This window comes from Acinonyx jubatus, chromosome D4 (genome assembly GCF_027475565.1).
Source record: "Acinonyx jubatus isolate Ajub_Pintada_27869175 chromosome D4, VMU_Ajub_asm_v1.0, whole genome shotgun sequence".
Lineage (NCBI taxonomy): Eukaryota > Metazoa > Chordata > Mammalia > Carnivora > Felidae > Acinonyx > Acinonyx jubatus.
In genome coordinates, this window is record NC_069391.1 from 7,493,574 (window position 1) to 7,513,187 (window position 19,614).

Sequence of the window (19,614 nt, forward strand, 5' to 3'; positions counted from 1 at the left end):
GCAAGGTCCCAGCACTCAAGAGTGCCGACTTCCAGGTCAGGCAGTTTCTGTGGCGTCACCCTGCCCCTCTGGTGGCCTGTTGTCCCATCCCTCCATAGTGCGTGCCAGTGCCCCCAGTCCTCCCTCCAGGCTGAGTTAGTGGCCCTGCCCCCCTAGTGGGCAGAGCAGGCTTCCTAGAATAAGGACCTGTGAGCCCCCCGGTGCTTTCCCAGTAGGCCTGGGAAAGGGTGAGGCCTTTCTTTGCCACTCCTCACAGCACACTAGCAATGACTGGGCCCTTCCCCACCCCTGCATCCCAGGGTTTAAGCCTTCACCTTCTCCTGAACTCCACAAAGAACACAAGCCGACACAGGACAGTTTCCCATTGTCCAGAAATGGGTTTTATTCTCAGCCAACAGACAGCAAGACTGGTGGTAGTCAGGGAACCACACAGCTGCCAGTATGGCACCCCCGTGCTCGACTGGGGGAGGGACGGAAAGGTGGCTGTCCACGGGCTGGGCATGATGGGGAGGCTCATCAGAGGTGGCACACGCTGGAGAGGGGGATGTCAGGGTGACAGTGTTCCCTTGTAGTTGGGCCACAAGACTCCTCAGGGACAGCATGGTGATTGATTCCCAACACTAGCGGCGAGGCTGTGGCGGCCGTGTGTGTGTGTGTGTGTGTGTGTGTGTGTATGTATATATATATGAATATTTATAGATATTTATAGAATGGGGTAGGAGCAATACCACAGAGGGGGCACAAGTTTTCACCAACATCACGCCTGGATGTGTCAGCTCACCACTACAACAGACTAAGTCACAGATGAAGGGGGAGGCTTTGGGGCTGGGGAGCCACTGTCAAGTCACAGAACAGCCGTCCAGGCAGGCTTGGAAAGGGAGGTCTCCGAGGAACAGAGGGATCTGGTTAGAGGTCGAAGGGGGGCCTGGGGCTCTCAGGACGGGATGGACTTGCCTGACCCGATCGGCTGGCAGTTGGAGAGAAAGCAAAGAGAGAACGGAGAGAAGGAGGGAGAGAACTGGTAAGGCAAGCAATGCCAAGCCCGGTGGGGCAGGAGGGGAGGGCAGGGGGAGAAAAGGAAGCTGCGGGTATGGGCAAGGGTTCTGGAATGGAGGAGAGAGATGAGAAAGGGAAGGTGGGAGAACTGGAGATGAATGGGGGCCACAGCTTCCCCAGGGTCTGGGGTGGAGGTCAAGGCAGCCCCCCCCCCCCCCCCCGCCACGCACGCTGGTCTCTCATACACCACCAGGCAGTGCACCCACAGCTCCAGACACATGCTCGGCCCCTCTGCCTTCCCTCTTTTTGTGGCCCCCTTGTCTTCCAACGTACTGGCCCAGGGCCACCCCTAGCCTTGGAGTGTGGGGCCGCGTGCCCCGTGGCCACAGCTACCAGTCCTCATGGAGAGAGACAGGAGAAAGAACACTGTTTGAGCCAGGAGGGCGAAGCTAAAAGGATGGCTGGAGGGGGCACTGGATACCCCTCTGGGCGGGCAGAAAGCCCGGAGTCCTCGGAAGGGACCCTGGGGAGGCAGGGAGGTCAGGCAGCCGGATGCCAGTTGGCCACAGGCTTATAAGTCTAAGAGGGGAGCCTCAGCTGGTCGGGGGACCACAGGTCGCGTAGGTGAGGCTGGGCCCTTCCTGCTGGGGAAAAGCAGAAGAGCAAGAGTCAGCGGCAGGGGCAGAGTGACAGGCGGGTCGCTGGGTGAATGTGCGGCCCAGACAGGGTGGGACTCGGAGAAGTTGACTAGGCTCAGGTCAGTGGACACTGTTGTCCCCTTGGCTGAAAAGTGTAGGTCACCCCTAGGAGCAACAGGCCCAAGCCCATGAGCCCGTGGACGGGCTATGGTGCTTTGTCTAGGGCCGAGGATGCTGTGGTTTGTAGTGTGCCTTCACAGGCGTGACAACACCAAGGAGGTAGGGGAAGGGGCCGTGTGACCCTGCCTCACCTGTGAGGTGTGGACAGGGCCCTCCAGCTTTCAGAAATCAGCACATAACCAGAGCCTTAGCCCCAGATTGCTGCTCAATCGCTGGCTATCTGATAGAGGAGATGGGGCTCTGACTTCCTCTGCCCTACCGTGGATTCGGTTCCCAGAGCTCCTTGCCCCAATAGCACAGCTCAGATGGGGGAATGAGCGTGGCATCCCCAGGATGAAGTTCCAAGGCCTCTGGCTGTCTGAGTCCAGCCCCACACACAACGACGCCCGCCCCCTCCGAGTTCCCTGCCTCTACACCATAAACTGTGAGCTCTCTGCCCTCCCTGACGGCTCCAGAGAGCACCCATGTCTGCCAGCCTGGGTGCGGAGCCTGTCCCAAGAGCTCCCCAGGCTCAGCCATGGAGGTCTTGAGCAGTGGCACTGAGTCCCGAGGCTCGCTGAGAAGGGAGGTGAGAGAGCCAGCTGGCAGCAAGGACAGAAAGAGGAAAGAATAAGTCTGGAGCTGCAGAAGGGAGAGGGAGGGGAGCCTGGCTCTGAGGTCCCGGGTGCGCCCCCCAATGTGGAGCTGGTGCAGCGGGGGGCAGACACACCGTTCATGCAGCAGGCAGAGAGGCATGTATGTACCTACCGTGGCTGACGCTCCTCAGGGGTCACTGATAGTGATTCTGAAAGACAGCACGAAATCAACATGGCAGTTCACACGCACGGACGGGGCAGGCCCGCGGGGTGGGGTCACGCACACGCACACGCCCGGGCGTGCACACACATGCTGTGAGGCCCCCTGGCCCCGCATGCGCACGCTGACACATGCCCACAAACAACACGCACACGTACACACCTCCCCCGCCTCCCGCTGCCCAGCAACCTCACTGGCCGGCACGTGCAGCACGGATCCGGGGCATGCAGCCACTCGGCACATTGAAGCACACGCGCGGGCTGAGTCACAACACAGAAGCTCGCCCGGACACAGGAGGCATTTGCACCAGCTCCCTGCACACTCGTGCCTGGCGTGCTCAGAGGGCCACCTGCAGTGCTCCGTAAGGGACAGGTCTTGCTTTCTCAGGGTCCAGCTGTCATTTCTCTGCCCAAGAACCTCCCAGGGCTCCCTACTCCCCACAGCATTGAGCCTCAAGAAGACAAACTTCTGTGAACTTTTAAGGTTTTGCAGCCTGCCCCACTGTACTCAGGGCAACCTTTTCTTATTCTTCCTCATTCCGTCTGCACTCTCCTCTGGCCAGCGGCTCTCCTCAATGCATCCCCACTAAACCTTCGCCCACACCACCGCTCCATACCCAGATGCCCCTGACTTCTCACCACCTGAGACTTATCCCAGTCAGCCCCCGGACCTCCCCCATGTCAAGCTGTCTTGAAGCTTCCCAGACTGTTCTCTTCCCCGAGGCAGGGCCGTGACTTGCCAAGTGTTTCCTGTGTGTTGGCAAGACTGGAGTTAGAGAAGGTGCCAGATCTTCCTCTTCCCCTATGTCACACCTCAGCGCGCACCTGGGCGTGCCAAATTCCCTTAAGAATCTGAACACCCAGGGAAGTTAGCAAAGTGTTCCTACAGCCACATTTGCACTTCATGCGGCTTCTCTACAGTCACTGTCTCTCTCCCTCCATCTTCACGCCAACCCTGGGAGAAAGGCAGAATGTTAAGTATCATGTGGTAGAAGGGACACTGAGGCCCTGGGAGGGAAAGTGACTTGCTTACAAGCACAGGGTTAACCAGAACCTCTGGGCTCCAGTCCAGCGCTCTTGACCAATACCATGCTGCCTGCTTTACCCATCTGCTTTGGTCATCAGAGCACCGTGGAAGCAAGTCCCATCTCTGCTTCATCTGGGGTTCATGGAAACTAGACCCATGAAGGCTAGGTCCTACCCTCCAGCCATCTGGAAACACAGGTGAATGCTATTGGTCTGATGTGCTCTTCCTCAGAGAATGTGGCCAGTGGAAACACGGGCTGAGATATTAGCACGAGCTTCCTTGAAAAAGGGTCATGAATCAAGAAGGCAAAGCCAAGGAATGAAGTAGAATTCTTTTCCCTGGAAATCTCTGGGAACGGGGCAGCCTTTCACCCACTGCTGCCCCCCACCCACCATGTTGGTCCAGGCCAGGTAGGGGCAGGGGGAAAGAAGAAAGCCATTAGATTGCCCCGTCCCTCCCAGTCCCCTTTCCCAGCTGCTCGGCGTCCTAGCCCCGTGCCTGAGTGCCATTCTTACACTCACACCCGTGTGCACGCCCACACACACATCACACACACCTTGCTGGTCACAGTCACAGCCTGGCCTCTGTTGCTGTGGGCCAGAGGCCAGACACCCCTCTTGGGACAATTCAGAGTCAGGACTCAGAAGGGGGGCATCAGAGTAGCCCTGAGGGTAAGTGAACAAACTCCACATCTGGAGAAGATCTGAGTTCAAATCCCCAGACGTGAGGTGGGTCACTAGGGGCTGGGAGAGAGAAGTGGAGGACGGAATGGAGAAGGCGGAGAGCGAGGAGAAAGGAGGAGGTAGGCAACAGTGGGAGAGAGAAGTGAAAAGGGAGGGAAGCGCCATGCAAGTGCTGGAAAGAAGGGGGCAGGTGGGATGAGTCCCACGGCCCCCTCCGCAGAAACGACCACCTCCGGGACTCAGCGCTCCCTGGGGGGGCAGGCTCCGCCAGCCCTCGGCCACACCTCCCGTAGCTCCGGCACCCACGTCCGAAGCGCCCCGGATGGAGGGGGTCGGCTCTGGCCCCACCTCCCTCCCGGCCACGCCCGCCCGGTGGTCTCTTCCGACGCTTTCAGCCCCTACTCACCTGGGGACCCCGGGCGGGGCGCGGTTGGGGCGCGAGGGCACCTGGGGGGGAGGACCGAAAGGGTCAGGGGAAGCCCCCGGCCTGGAGGGCACGGGGGGCGCCCCCCCCAGGGCGGACCCAGCAGGCGGAGGCCCAGGAGCAGGGCCCCGCGACCCGGGCCGGGCTGGGGGCACGGCGGGGGCTCGGCGCTGCGGAGTGGGGCTGGACGTGGGTGACCTGCGGGCGACAGGGTGCGGAAGACAAGGAAGGGAGAGATGAGCAGCTCCGCCCCACCCTGAGCCCCGCCCCCAGCCCCGTGCCGGTCACGCCCATGCGCGCAAGCCCCGCCCCGCCCCGCCCTACTCGTTCCCGGAGTTTAAGGCCCGCCTCCGGTGGCTCTAAAGTTCCAGCTCCACCCAGCCCCGCAGCCAGCGCTTCACGGCAAGCCCCGCCCCGCAAACAAGCCCCGCCCATTTCTAAGCCCCGCCCCCTGCTCCAGGTGGGAGCCGCTCCGGCGACGCGGGCGCGCCACTGCCCGGTCCCGGCCCTCCTCCCGCGGGCCCCGGGCTGGGGGGCTTTGGGGCCGTGGGGGCCGGCCCTGGTACCTGCGTCCGGCCGGTACGCTCTGCACCTGCAGCCAGGAGTCGTCCACAGGCGGGGGCATGGGCGTGCTGACAGTGGTCGTGTTGATGTCGCCGATGATGCTGAGCGCCTCCTTCAGTGCGTGGTACATGCGCAGCATCTCGTCGCGCCGCTGCGCCTGCTCCGCCGACTCCTCCATCAGTGTGTTCTGGTCCCCGCACGAGTACAGGTTGGCCAGCAGCTCCGAGAAGATGAATTCCTTCGTCTGCGGGCGAGGAAGCGAAGAGAGGACAGGCTGGGCTCTGACGCCTGTACTACACTGACTGCGCCGTGGTGTGTGCGCTGGACTGAGAACTCGGGGCCGGGGGAGAGGGAAGTGTCCTGGCTTTGCCGCCACCTGAACTCGGAGATCTCCCCCGCCCGCCACTTCTCCGTCTCCGTCCTTGCTCTTTCCTCAGATAGTCCAGAGAGGAAAAGTGACCTGTTCCAAGTCATAGATTGGGGAGGGCTCCCAGGGCCTATCATGCAACCAGGACACCTAGTTGTTCAGCTTTGTTTCGGTCTCAGTTTCCCCATCTGTAAAATGGGGCATTTGCACCCTGTCCAAGGACTTGCATGCTCCACTGGGCCAAAATAAGGTGGATGACAGTTTAAATTTTCTGAGCCCTTGAGTGACAGGTGTAAATGTGTGTTTGGATTGGATGAAATGTATCTGTGTGTGTAGGGGGTTGGGGGGGGGAGTTAATGTTCTCCTTAAACTCCGCAGGTGCTACCTGGCCCAGGCTCTGGGATATTCACGGAGAGGCACTGAGGTTTTTTATGCCACAGGCCTGTGTCTTACTTACTCATTCGTTATTCAGTGATGTGCTGAGCACCTACTATGTGCCAGGCACTGCGTTACTCTGTTCTTTTTATCCCTTTAATTCTCAACTCTGTTATTATCCATATTTTACATACAAGGGAGCAGAGGCTCAGAGAGGGTAGTTTACTGAAAGTCAAACAGAATTTGTGGCAAAGCCAGGATTCAAACACAGTACTAATTCTCTGGCAGCCATGCTTTTTTTCACTAAGCCATGGATGGTAGTGGTTCTCTGGGGTATGTATTTTTTTTTTCCACGTTTATTTATTTTTGGGACAGAGAGAGACAGAGCATGAATGGGGGAGGGGCAGAGAGAGAGGGAGACACAGAATCGGAAACAGGCTCCAGGCTCTGAGCCATCAGCCCAGAGCCTGACGCGGGGCTCGAACTCACGGACCGCGAGATCGTGACCCGGGCTGAAGTCGGACGCTTAACCGACTGCGCCACCCAGGCGCCCCCTCTGGGGTATGTATTTTAAAACACAGTCTGGGACTTCTCAAAAGATGTGATTCCCAGTCCCTTTTGGAAAACATTTAAGAACATTTGTAGTGACTTGGATATGTGAATCTACAAAATAATACAAGGAACTCACATTTTATTTCTTTTGGACAGCTCTGGCGTGGCCCTATACCTACCTCTCTAGACCTGGTCCCATGGGACTGGCCTGTGCCTCCCCGGGGCCAACCTGGCTGCTGCTTCCCTGGTCCCAAAAGAGCACCCACCGCCCACGAAGCGTTGCACCCACATTGTTGATCATGAGATGCATGATGGTCTTCGGCATGAGGTCCCTCACGGTCTTGTTAACGATGGCCATGTACGAGTCCACCAGGTTCCGGATGGTCTCCACCTGCCGCTCTAGCTGTGGGTCCATGGAGTGCATGAAGTTGTCCGAACCATTCTCCTCAGTCTCGCTGGCCTGCCATTGAGAATAGAGGGCATTAGGGTGGCTGGGCTCTCGCAGCCAGGTTCTAGGCACCCCCAGGGGCTTGGCCCCTCCCTCCAAGGGCAGCCTGGAACACTGAGGCGCACAGAACAAATGGCCTGCACACACAGATGCCAACTCCCCCAAACGCTCTGCATCTGGGCTCTGCCCAGTGCCTCTGAAGACCCCAGACCCTGTTCAGTCTTATCTCGGCTCTCAGTCTAGTGCCTAGAATTTGCCTCAGTTTCCCAGTCCATCGATTAGGAAAGGCTTTCCAAGGTCCCTTCCTGATTCTAAAGACCTGGCCGGAGCTGTGGCCAGGCTGGAGACACCTGGCTGAAGGCGAGGGAGGGGCACACTCACTTTCTCCTTGTCCTGGGAGGCCCACGCCAAAGCCACAGAGGTCACGCCACCAGCATTGCCACCGCCGCCGCCACCAGCAAGCAGAGCCGGAGCAGACACACACAGAGAGGAGAAGGGGAGTGAACTCAGGGCACCCTACCCCCACTCTAAAGCAACTCTAGACATCAGGGAAAGAGAGGAGGAAAGTGAAGTAGCCACAAGAAACCACCATTATATGCAGGGGATGCGCGAAATGCCAACGGGGCAGAGGAGGGGGCAGAGGAGGGTCACGTAAAACCAGCATTGGAGGACGGGAGGAAGGCTTAACTCTGATCCCGCCCCAGGACAGGTAGGGGGGGGATCTGTGCTGTTTCTGAGCCCGTAAGGGCTGAGGCTGGTGACCCAGGTGGATTGGCCCCCTCCCGGCACTACCACTCACCCCAACGCGCTCCGGATACACGCCAGCCCTCAGGAAGGAGGCCTTCCAGCTGTCCACCTCCTCCTGTGTCTCACAGGCCAGTTCCAGCTGCCGATAATCCTTGTAGACATTCCTGCAAGGGCAGGCAGGGAGGGGAAAAGGCATGAAACCCACTCACCCAGGTGGTTAAGGGCATGCATGGATGGGGGGGGGGGCGGTCATCATGCCTGGGGTCCAGTCCTGGCTCTCTCACTTCCCAGCTGTGTGACCCTGGGCAATCCTCCTCTCTCCAAGCTTCAGTTTCCTTGTCTAGAAGATGGGTTAATAATGACTCCTACCTCCCTGGGTCACTGTCAGGATTCAGTGAAACCAGCAGTACGATGCTCTAAGAAAAAGGGGGACTGAGCCCCTCATAAGAGGGGCATCCCTGACCAGGCAGTCCCCAGTGGCTCCCTCCCTGGCCCTCTGGGAACCTCCCTGATGGCAACTGTACTGAACCCTCATCTCGAGGGAGGTGAAGCCCACAGGAATCAGCCCTGGCTTGGGAGGGGAGAGACCCGGTATTGTCACGGACCCCACTGGACACTGAGCAACAAGAAGGGGGCCAGGCCTGATGGGCTTTTCTTCGTCCCCAGTGCCCGGCAGAGTCTATGCAGAACAGGCACTAACCCACTAACCGAATGACTGGAAGGTGGGGGGTGGGGGCGGCGGAAGGGGGAAGGAGATTTTGATATGAAGTCCAGCACCGAGTAGGGACTGGGTAAATATCTGTCAAATGAATGACACGCTGTGGGGCTCAGGGCAGGGTCCCTCCCCTCTCTGCCCAGTGAGGCTGGTTTGGGGCTTGCAGGGTCTGGGGACCCACCTCTGCTCAGTGTTAAAGAGGGCAAAGATGTGCTTGCTCGACATGAAACCTTTCTCCACATCCCGCAGCTTCAGGTTGTCCACGGAAAGCATGTATTTCTTCTCTTTCTCCTGCGGATAGAGATGGGAGCAACGGTGAGGGGGGCCGCGCCTCACGTCCGAAGAGCACTCTGTGCTGGGGCGGGGGGCTGGGGCTGCGGACCCCCAGAGTGGCCCCGGGCTTCTGGGCGCCAGGGCCCCCCTGCACTGAACAGGTGCTGTCTGAAGAGAGCTGGAGCCCTGGGCCTGCTGAGCACCTCTGGTGCCCAATGACCTTCAAGCCGTTCCCAAGAGCGCAGGGTGGCCAGGCTGAGGGTGGGTCCCAGTCCCACCCCAAGTGAGCCCTGGATGCAGTCCAGGCCGGCCCTAGCCAGGGACCCCGCCCTCAAAGCCTCTCTCCCCGCCGGCCCGGCCAAAGGAGACCTGCTTCGGATAAGCTGCTGACTTCATTTCCTGACTGTGGAGACAGAGAGACAGAGAAGGGGGGGCAGCCGGCAGCCCCGGCGGCTTCAAAGGGCCGGCTCAGCCCACTCCCCCCAACCCACCCATGTGTTAGCAATCAGGCGCGCGGCACAGACCCGGAGGTGGTACGCCTGTGTGTGCAACGTGTGTGTGGCCGTGTGCCTGTGCGAACGCATGCCGGCCCGAGCACGTACGCTGTCACCACCGTGTGTCAAGGCGGATGTGTGCACGCTTTTGTAGATGCGGGTGGCAACTGTAAATACCTGTGTCGTACGGAGCGTGCCCGCGGGCCACACTGTGGGCACACACATTTGCGTGCCTGTGGCCTGTTTAATGGGATTGGTTTGGCCGGAGCCCTCTGGGAGGAGTGATGTGTATCTGTGGATGCGCATGTGGGCACCAGGCCGACGTGCACGCGCGTGTGTGCCTGCCATGGGCTGAGATCTGTCTGTAGGTTGCTACGTTCAAGGGAAGGCCCGGGGATCTGCGGACGAGATAGTCCAGGATCGGGCTCTGGGAGGAGGACAAGGGTTTCTGCTGCCGGCACCCCACTTGCCCACACCGCAGGACCCATGCTGTGACCGGGGGTGGGGTGTGGGGGGCGGGCGGGGATGTCTATGTGGGTCTCAGGGACTCAGGGCTTGGGCACGAGCCTCGACCAGGACCACGGGTCAGGGGCTGGGTTTAGGAGGGCCCTGCTCCCAGTCCTGCCCACCTCCTTCTGCCCCCCCCCCTCCACCCGCCTGGCCCATCCAGCCACATAAAGCCTTCTTTATGCCAGGCGGGTGGCCAGGAGCCCCAGAGGGCGGCTGGGGGAGGAGAGGAGGAAGTTGCACACGCGGCCAGGGAACATCTGGAAGCGTTCGAGGGAGGCCCCGCCACCACCCGCCCTGCCGCCCTGCCTGCGCTCTGGGGTTGGACTCTAGGTAGGAGCGGCCTCCTCCCCCCACCCCTCCCTTCCTGCTGGCCGGCCCCCTCCCCAGGCTCCTCCTTCCCAGCCACAGCTCCCGCTCACCCCTGCCACGTCAAAGGAGGCAGAAGGGGAGTCGGGAGCAGAGAGGGGACCACGGGCTGGCTGGGCTGGGGCTGGGGGGCCTTGGATCTCCAGGAGACGGGGCCGAAGCTCCCACCCGACCGACAGACACTGCTGCCTGGATGGATCAGAGGACACCTCCACTCCGTCTACCCAGTGTTTAGACTATCTGTTCAGGACTCCCAAATTGTACAGTAGTCTGCACATTGGTTAGGCTGGGCTGGGTTAGACCCTCGGCACCGCCGCTGGAGAGCTGGACCGACCCCCACACGCCATCCCAGAACCGGAGTCTGGAGACCGGGCAGGGGACTGGTGGGGGGGGGGCGGGTTGGGAGGGATGCTGGGAGGAGGTGCAGAGGGAAGGGGGGGTACCCTGCTGTGAGACGGGATGTGGGTGCTGACGGGTGGCAGAGGAAGAAATGAGAAGCTGGGGGGTCAGCGAGGGCTGGGGGTTTGGGCAGCCGCCTGTCTGCCCAGAGGGCCACCCAAGTCCCAAAGGCCAGAGGGCTGGCGGCTGGGGTACAGAGGGGGACAGATCACGCTCCTCACAGCCCAGACCACCTCCATGTCCCCCAGGTGTTCTAGTGCAAAACTCCGCTCACATCCAACACACACACACACACACACACACATGAACTCAACGAGTCGACACGCACACCCCCCACAACTCAGGCACATACATTCCCACACCCAAACTAAAATCACACATCTGTGACTCCTGCACATCTCACGCACACACACGTGCGCGTACACGCGCACCCTCACCATGGAACACCGGCCCTCTCCCATCCTTACGTCCCAAGTACATGCATATTGTTCCCTGTGCACACCCTCCCTCCTCAAGTCCATCTGCCACATACACGCACCTTCACTTATACACCGAGCACAGGCGCACACGCCCCAGAGTCAGACCTCAGGCACACAGTGTCTGCCCCCAACCACACCTAGATGCTTACACCCCAAACGCTCTCCCACAACCCCCCCCAACATCCACCAGCCTCGCACACCCCGCCTCCCGGCATTCACTGCCCACCCCCACCCCGCCCACACCAACTCAGCACGGCTCCCACAGGCGACCCCACTCGAATGTGCACACAAAGCTCAATGAGACCCCGTCACGGGAAGACAGGGCCCCTCTTGGATACATTTCCCTGCAGTGTAGCCCTCAGCCCCAGGTCACACGGTCCCTTGGCCCCGTATGAGGAGCCCAACATAAGGGCACCAGGAATTCTGGGGCCAGTGGTCAGCACCCCCGGCCCACGAGGGGTCTAGGTAGCCTGCCTGAGCGACAGAGCAGGAAGCGACCCCCCCCCAACCTCGTCACGCCACCTCACACTCCCTCCCTTCCAGGGGCCCCATGCTCTGGGAGAGGCCAGCGTTGGGGTAATGAGGTCCAGATGGCTTGGCGCCCCAGCCAGTGACGACAGAGGGCCCGGCCCAAGATGGGGGGGGGGGGGGCTTGCCCGGGATGACTTGGAGGGGGCGGGGATCAAGGAGGGGGCTCGGAGACCAAAATCACAGCCCCCACCCCAGCCCCACTCCCCCACCGAGAGCGCCCTCTCCTCTAAAAGCTTCCTCAGGAAGAGGGTCCCCTCCCCCACTCTGTGGCCAGCTGGAGTTCATTACTACAAGCCCCCCCCCCCCGCCCCCAGCCCTCCCTATTCTCTCTGGTCACCTCTGGAATCCAGATGTGGAAGCCAAATAGACTCATTCTTAAAGGAGACCAGCAGCAGGGGAGGGAGACGGCAGGGGCTCTGTCTGCCCCTGTGGGCAAGGAGGGGTTTTCCGTGGCTCCTCTACAGGGCCCCATCACTCCTGGTCCTTCAGCCTCAAGGCATCTGGGGCACCTCCTCTGCACCGACAGGGTCTGGGGGACTGGGGTGCAGGGGTTAACAGGGCGTCTGGCAGCTGGACGTGTGTGTGTCATAGGCCTGTGGGGGCCACGGGGGAGGCGGCGCGCCCTTGGAGCAGGAAAACAGGAAGGCCACAGGGCTGGTGGGGTCAGGGGGGTGCCCAGCACCCCTGCCCACCCTCTCCAGGGCGCTGAGCCCCAGGCTCCCCGATCCTGATAAGCCATCTTCTCTGTCCAGCCTGGATGAGCTCCCGGGATTGCCTGGATCTTTGCAGCCCAACTCCATCCAAGGGTCTTTGATGGGATTAAAAAAAACCCGTTTGTTGGGTGGTTGGGTCTACTCCTAGCCCAGGGTGTCTGAGCCTCACCCCCTGACCAGTGGCTCTTTCCTTACCTCGTCATCCTTATACCAGGACAGATTCTCGGCCGTCAGCACAAACCAGTACTCCTTGGAGCCCCCCTTCATGATGCCAATGTTGTTGATGGTCAGCCAGCCCTTCCGGATGACCTGGAGGGTGAGAGGGCAGGAGGTCAGTGGGCAGAGGCCTGGATTCCCTGCGGAGGATGGGGTAGGCAAAGAGAGGTGCTCAAAAGCCCGCCCCTCTTCTAGCTCTTGGAGGCCTGGCCGGTCAGAGCAGGCCAGACCTGCTCTGGTTTGAACCACAAGTGAATAGACTGGAAGAGGCAGGAAGGCAGAGGTCGGGTCGGGATAAAGAGCCTTTTGATAGTTAGAGCCACCTGAGTAGGGGACTGGTAGCCTTCGTAGGGGATGAGCCCCCCACTGCTCAAAGTGTGGAGTCGAGTTGAGGTGGCCAACTGGGCCACACGATTCTGAAGGTCTTTTCAGCTTGAGATGCACCTTATTGTAAGACTTGTTTCTGACCTCAGGGACTTCGCACATGCTGCTGCCGCCTCTGCCTAGAACGCACTTCCCCTCCTGTTTGTCTGTCAAATTCCTATGCCCCCCCCCCCCCCGCCCCGGGCATCAGCTCAGCAGTCACATTCTCAGGTGGGCCCTCCCTGGCCCCCAGTAGGAGTCAGGACCCCCACTATAGTCTTATTGTCTTTTATCACTCCCTTCTGTGACAATGGCTGATATTCAAAATTGTGTGTGTGTGTGTCTGTGTGTGTGAGAGAGAGAGAGAGAGAGACATCATCTCTTGATGCCTGTCTTGCTAAATTGTGAGCTCTCTAAAAGCTCACTGGTATATTCCAGCACCTTGCAGTGTGCTTGACAGGCAGAAAGTGATCAATAAACATCTGTGACATGAACACATGAATGCAACAGAAGTAGGGTTCTCCGGGTCTCTGGCCCCAGGCTCTGGACAGGAGTGGGGTGTTGGGGAGTGGGAGCAAGGGGAAGGGCTGAGCACGAACTGAACAGGCCCCTTTGTCCCTGGGGAGCCCAGAGTAACAGGCAAAGGTCTCTTTTCATTGTAGGAAGCTGCTGTCCCCAAGACCATCCTGAGCCATCACCGCAGACCAGGGCCTGCAGATTCTACTCCAAGGTCAAGGCCACTAAGTAGACCCTAGCGGTGGGCCATCCTGAGTGTGAGGAAGCTTCTTCTGCTCCATCCCCTGGCCCTGACCTCCCTGGCTTTTCTGAGCATCCAGAGAAAACAAGAGGAGCCTGGGGCTCGCAGGAAAGCCCTCTGGGGTCAGGCCCACTTCCGAGGCCCCCAAAACCCTCCTGGAGCCTTCCTTGACCCTCTCTGGCTTCCCCAAGAACCTTGCAGAGAACCCAAGTCACGCGGTGGATCAGTAGCGGCGTAGCTGTCTTAGCCTTTAACAGAAACAAGAGAGCCAGGTGCCCCATGATCCTGCTTCCACCCTGTCCCGGTTCGGTGAGGATCCCCTCAGTGTCTTGCCACTGTCTTCAGAATTGAGTCCAAATGCCACGCCCCGGCACTCCATGCCCCAGGATCTGACCAGCAGACCTTGTCATGCTACTTCCTGCTGACTTGCAGCCTTCATCCTCCCTCGGCCACCCCCAGCTCTGCCAAACCTCCTTCCAGAGCCCCTGCACCAGAGACCTCCTGCTCTTCCAGCTCCCACCCTGCCTGGGTCCTGACTGCAGGCTCAGGTCTCCAAGGGACAGCACCAAGGTCTGACTCCTGTCCAGGGACCAGCACAGCGTAGACGCCACCGAGCGTTTGCTGAACCGAAGTGCCCTGGGATATTACATTCATCAGTGCCTTCATTCTAGGGAGCACCTACTGTGTGCCAGGCCCTGGGCTGAGGGCTGAGAATGTGCTGATGGACAAGAGAGACCCAGCCCTTTCCCTCATGGGGTTTGAGAAGGAACCAGATATGAAGCCAATAATCACACAAACACCTAGATTATTGTAAAGAAACTATAGCCTCTGGACAATTCCAGATTATGGCTTGTGTGTACAGGTGAGGATGAGAAGTGGTGTTTCAGCAGAGATCTGAAGGGCAGAAGAAGGCAAAGAGGGACATGTTTCTTGATATTTCACTCATCTCTTTACTCAACTCTCTGGTGGGGATGGCTACCTTAAAAATAGATTTCTCTCTCATCCATCCATCCATCCATCCATCCATCCATCCAACAGATATTTAAGGAGCACCTAATGATTTCCAGGCCCCCACCAGCCATTTTCACTCACCCGGCCCATATGATCTACCTCTGACTGAAGTAGATACTTAGCTCATGCACGCTGATGGGTAGGCTGATGGGCTCTGTGTATGGCTAAGCCTTGACTCTGGACTGAGATCGTGTGTGGACACCCATGTGCTGGTGTGTGCAAGCAGCTCAGGCCAGGGTGCCCTTTCCCCCCCGTGTGTCCCCACTACAAATGGGCCCCCTCCTCCCCCTCACTACATAAGCCAAGAGCCCCAGTCCTGGTACTCACCAGAATCTCATCCTGCAAAGAGGTAACCATAGCAACCACGAGAAGCATCGGGAGAGAGGAGAGAGGGTTACTGAGGCAGAGTGGGAGGCTTGTGGCTGGCAGCTGACAGGCTCCCTGGCCCCTGTGAGACCCTTCCCCTCGGGGGGGAGGGGACTCTCAGAGCTTGGCGTCCGTCCGGCACCCTCCATCCTTCCGGCTGGGGCACTGGGGTTCACTCACCTGGTTCCCTGAAGCCTTCTTCTTGTTCATCTGGTTGCTCCTCTGCTGAGCACTAATAGGGAGCAAAGGAAGAGTCTCAGAACTTCTCTCAAGAGGCCTTGCTTCAATGCCACTACCCAGTGGGCACCACGCTCAGAGGGTCAGCCCAGCAGGCCTGTGTCCTATACATGCATGCATGCATGCGCGCGCACACACACGCACACGCACACGCACACACACACACACACACACACACACTCCCGGGAGCTGTCACCTTCTCTGCCTAGGGAGCACTCACTTGGCAAAGCCTATGAAGTCCTCATGATTGGTATTCATGTAAGCCAACTCAATATCGATGAGAAGCATGACCTTTGAGGATGCACACGTCAGCAGGCAAGGGTAAAAAGTACGGCAAAGTTTTAAAATGCAGGAAAAGCTGGAAGAAATATACTTATGGCACCTATAGAATCCATAATAAATCAATCAACGCGTCAGTAATAGTATCCATAATAAATAAAAGAGTTCCTACAAGCCAATAAGTGAAAGGCAGACAAGAAACACAAATCAAAAATAGAGAACATGGTTGCATAATTCATAGAAGAAACGCATATAATCAATAAGGATGTGTAAAAAAAAAAGCTCACCCTCATTAATAAAGAAATGTAAATGAAAACAATGAGACCCTTTCATAATCTATCAAATGAATAATAAATACTGATAGTGACCAGTGCGGGCACACTGTGGGGAGACAGATTCTCATACACTGTTGGTGGGAATGTAAATTAGCATCACCTTCTTGGAGGGTAATTTGGAAATATTTAACAATATTAACATGCACATATTCATTTCTAGAAATCTATTTATCTATCTATCTAGCCGGTATCTATCTGGTAGATAAGCTCATCAAGTGAGCAAAGCTATGTATCCCAGGGTGTTCAGTGTGGTGTGGTTGGTAATAGTGGAAAATTGGAAACAAGCCAACGGCCATAAGAAAGTGAAATAAATTATGGTCGCTTCTAAGCAATAAAGCACTCTACAGCTGTTCAAAAGAACGAGTGCCTGGGTGGTGCAATCGGTTAAGCATCCGACTCTTGATCTCGGCTCTGGTCACGATCTCGCAGTTCGTGAGTTCGAGTCCCACGTTGGGCTCTGCGCTGATGGTGCAAAGCCTACTTGGGATTCTGTCTCTCCTTCTCTCTGCCCCTCTCCTGCTTGTGCTCTCTCTCTCTCAAAATAAATAAATAAACTTCTGAAAACTTAAAAAAAAAGAATGAGGACAATTTCTAAGTTCTGGGATGGGAAGATCCCCTTTGCAAATAATGAGGACTAATGGGATTCAGAACTGAGTCACGACCAGAGTGACTTTTTTTTTTTTTAAGTGGAAAGTGGAAAAAATAAAATTTCTTTAAATGTTTATTTTTGAGAGAGGGAGAGAAAGCAAGAGCGGGGGAGAGGCACAGAGGGAGGGAGACAGAGGATCCGAAGTGGGCCCTACGCTGTCAGCACAGAGCCTGACGCGGGGCTTGAACCCACAAACCGTGAGACCGTGACCTGAGCCGGAGTCGGCCGCTCAACCGCCTGAGCCACCCAGGCGCCCCCAGAGTGACATTCCTGAGGCACACTGCCGGGGTTTGACCCAAGCCCCACTGCTCCCTGTAATAAGCCTGTGCTCACTGAGCCTCAAGTTCCACAGATGAAGTGTTTCTGCCTCACAGGAGTGGTGAAGACACATGAAATGAGGCAGATCACATGTCTGACATGTAACGGGGGCTCCACAGATGTTAGCTACCACCACTATCGTTAGGGAAAAAAGGCAAGGCACACAGCAGGGCTGTGGTTATGGAAGATTAAGATGGAATCTGGAATCTGGATGCGCCTAGAAGAAAAAAATTCCTGGGCCTGGAAGGGAACACATCGAACTGTGCGTGATGGCTATTTCGTGGGAGGAGCTGGGGGCAGGGAAGAGTCAATGAAGGAACACTTACTTGTAATTTAATCGCTTTTATACTGACTGAATATTTTATTAAGTATTTATCACTTTTGAAATGAAAGAGATCTGTAAGGATTCAAAGACACCACATCCAAACAAAGACGTGGACAGCACCATCATGGAGAAGGGCTGGGAATTGGGAGCCAGAGGCAGGTAGAGACAGAAGGATGACTGAGAGATGGACAAGCAAGGAGGACTCGCCTGTGAGCTTCGTGAGGGCCACGAGGGAGCCTGCTCATCTCTGCTCCTCCGGCTCAGAGGCAACATTCAGGGACCATGTTTGTGATTGAATGAATCAGTGAACGAATGAATGAATGAATACTTGATAAATGACTACGTAAATGGAAGAGGGGGTGGCTATGACAGGTATATGGTGACCCGGAGAAGTAGAAAATAGAGAGAGAGGCCCCAAGAGAGACGACGAGAGGACAGACTGTCAGAAGGTTGAGAAGGAGAGAGTGGAAATGCAAGATGGCACAGCTCCCGTAAATAGTATGGAAATAGTATGGAAATACTATGGAAATAAATAGTATGGAAAACAGTATGGCGGCTCCTCAAAAGGTTAAATACAGAATTACCAAATGATTCGGCAATCCCACTTCCGGGTGTATACCCCAGAGAGCTGGAAGCGGGGTCTCAAAGAGACATTTGCACACTAATGTTTGTAGAAGCATTATTCATAAGAGCCAAAAGGTGGAAACAGCCCAAATGGATAAACACTATGCGGTATATACCTTAAAAGGCTTTCAAAGGACGGAAATTCTGACACCCGCTACAACAGGGATGAACCCTGAAGAAATTGTGCTAAGTAAAATAAGCCCGACACAAAAGGACAATTGTTGGGGTGCCGGGGCGGCTCAGTCAGTTAAGCGTCTGACTCTTGGTTTCGGCTCAGGTCATAATCTCACGGTTTGTGAGATCGAGCCCCACATCAGACTCTGAGCTGGCAGCTCAGAACCTGCTTGGAGTTCTCTCTCTCTCCCTCTCTTTCTGCCCTTCCCTGTTCACACGCCCTCTCTCTTATCTCCCTCTTGTTCTCAAAAATAAATAAACTTAAAAAAAAAAAAAGAAACAGAATTAAAAAAAAAAAACAGGACAGTTGTAAGCTTCCACCTAGAGCGGTCAAATTCATAGACACACAAAGTAGAAAGATGGTTGCCAGGGGCTGGTGGGGAGCAGGGGACGGCGAGTCCCTGTTTAATGAGGTTCAGTTTGGGCAGATGAAAAAGTTCTGGAGACAGATGGTGCTAATGGCTGCGTGACACTGTGAATGTGCTTAAGGCCACTGAACTGCATGCTTAAAAATGGTTAAAATAGTAAATTTCATGTTATATATATTTTACCACAATAAAAAAGAGAAGCAGAGGGGAGCCTGGTGGCTCAGTGGGTTAAGCATCCGACTTCCGCTCACGTCATGATCTCATGGCTCGTGAGTTTGTGAGTTCGAGCCCCGCGTCGGGCTCTGTGCTGACAGCTCAGAGCCTGGAGCCTGCTTCCGATAACGTGTTCCTCTCTCGTTCTGCCCCTCCCCCTCTCACGCTCTGTCTCTCTGTCTCTGTCTCTCTCAAGATTAAATAAACATTAAAAAATTTTTTTTTAAAAAGAGAGAGAAGCAGAGAGTAGAGGCGAGAAAGTGTAAGGGAGATGGAGACAGAAGAGACAAAATGGGAAGGAGGAGGAGAGCCGGGGGGGGGGGGGGGGGAGGGGGGGAGAAGCGGGGGGGGGGGGGGGGCAGGAGGGACTCACCTGCTCCTTGGTGCGACCCTCGCGCTCCCGGATGTGGGTGGTCACGATGCGCTCCATCTCCTCCCGCAGGCGGGGGTACTGCTGGAGCTGGGGAAGGGCGGGAGGGGAGAGAGCCACGTACACAGGGGGCACCGGCGGGGGGCACCCCCACCCCACCAGAATCCAGGGATCCAGGGGCGTGGGGTGGGAGGCACACACAGAATGCCCGAGATGAGGGGAAGAGAGGCCTGGGGTCCCAGGAAGCTGAAGGCACCAAGCCACGGCCACCCTTTCCCCCAAGTGTAGGATCCAAATGGCAATTCAAAGGTCTTTCTGGTTCCAGGCCCTCTTCTCTGGCCTACTTGGGCAACTTCCGGGGGAGGGCAGTTCCCAAGGGCGGAAATGCCACGGGGCTCAGCCTCCTCGGCCGCCTTGGTGGCAGCCATCTTGTTTGGGGGACCGTTAGCTCCCAAAGCTTTCGCTGACCCTTGGGGCTACTCCTTGTCCTCCCAGCAGCTTGGAGGAATCAGGTGGAATCAGGAGTCGGGTGGAATCAGGCAGAGAACAGCCTCGAGATTCCTATCCAGGAAGAGTCTGGGGAGGGCAGGGCCCAAGGTGCCAGCTGGCCTCCTGAGTCAGGCTGGGGACAGGCAGTGGCCCTGTCAGAGCTGAGGGAGGGGCCAGGGGAAACAAGCAGGCACATACTGGACATGCAGGAGCCCCAGGCAGGACATGCGAGGGCACAGGGTGGG

General features: G+C 57.3%; 1 protein-coding gene across 21 annotated transcripts in view; it reads right to left on the minus strand.

Moving 5' to 3' along the window:
• Nucleotides 1–352: 352 nt before the first annotated feature.
• DNM1 (dynamin 1) overlaps nt 353–19,614 on the minus strand; it is a 44,604-nt gene continuing 25,342 nt past the window's right edge. For 2 of the 21 annotated variants that reach the window (XM_053204548.1, XM_053204549.1), the window contains exons 11-23: nt 18,884–18,970; nt 15,446–15,516; nt 15,169–15,220; nt 14,950–14,961; nt 12,471–12,584; nt 8,692–8,801; nt 7,848–7,959; nt 7,430–7,441; nt 6,890–7,060; nt 5,309–5,550; nt 4,725–4,940; nt 2,562–2,598; nt 353–1,640 (exon numbers count right to left, since the gene is read on the minus strand). In XM_053204548.1, the coding sequence (XP_053060523.1) occupies nt 2,577–2,598; nt 4,725–4,940; nt 5,309–5,550; nt 6,890–7,060; nt 7,430–7,441; nt 7,848–7,959; nt 8,692–8,801; nt 12,471–12,584; nt 14,950–14,961; nt 15,169–15,220; nt 15,446–15,516; nt 18,884–18,970 (1,221 nt within the window). In that variant the 3' untranslated portion in view covers nt 353–1,640; nt 2,562–2,576. Of the gene's footprint in view, nt 1,641–2,561; nt 2,599–4,010; nt 4,013–4,724; nt 4,941–5,308; nt 5,551–6,889; nt 7,061–7,429; nt 7,442–7,847; nt 7,960–8,691; nt 8,802–12,470; nt 12,585–14,949; nt 14,962–15,168; nt 15,221–15,445; nt 15,517–18,883; nt 18,971–19,614 lie in introns of all 21 variants that reach the window. The other 19 variants (XM_053204542.1, XM_053204543.1, XM_053204540.1 and 16 more) reach the window with 16 other exon arrangements.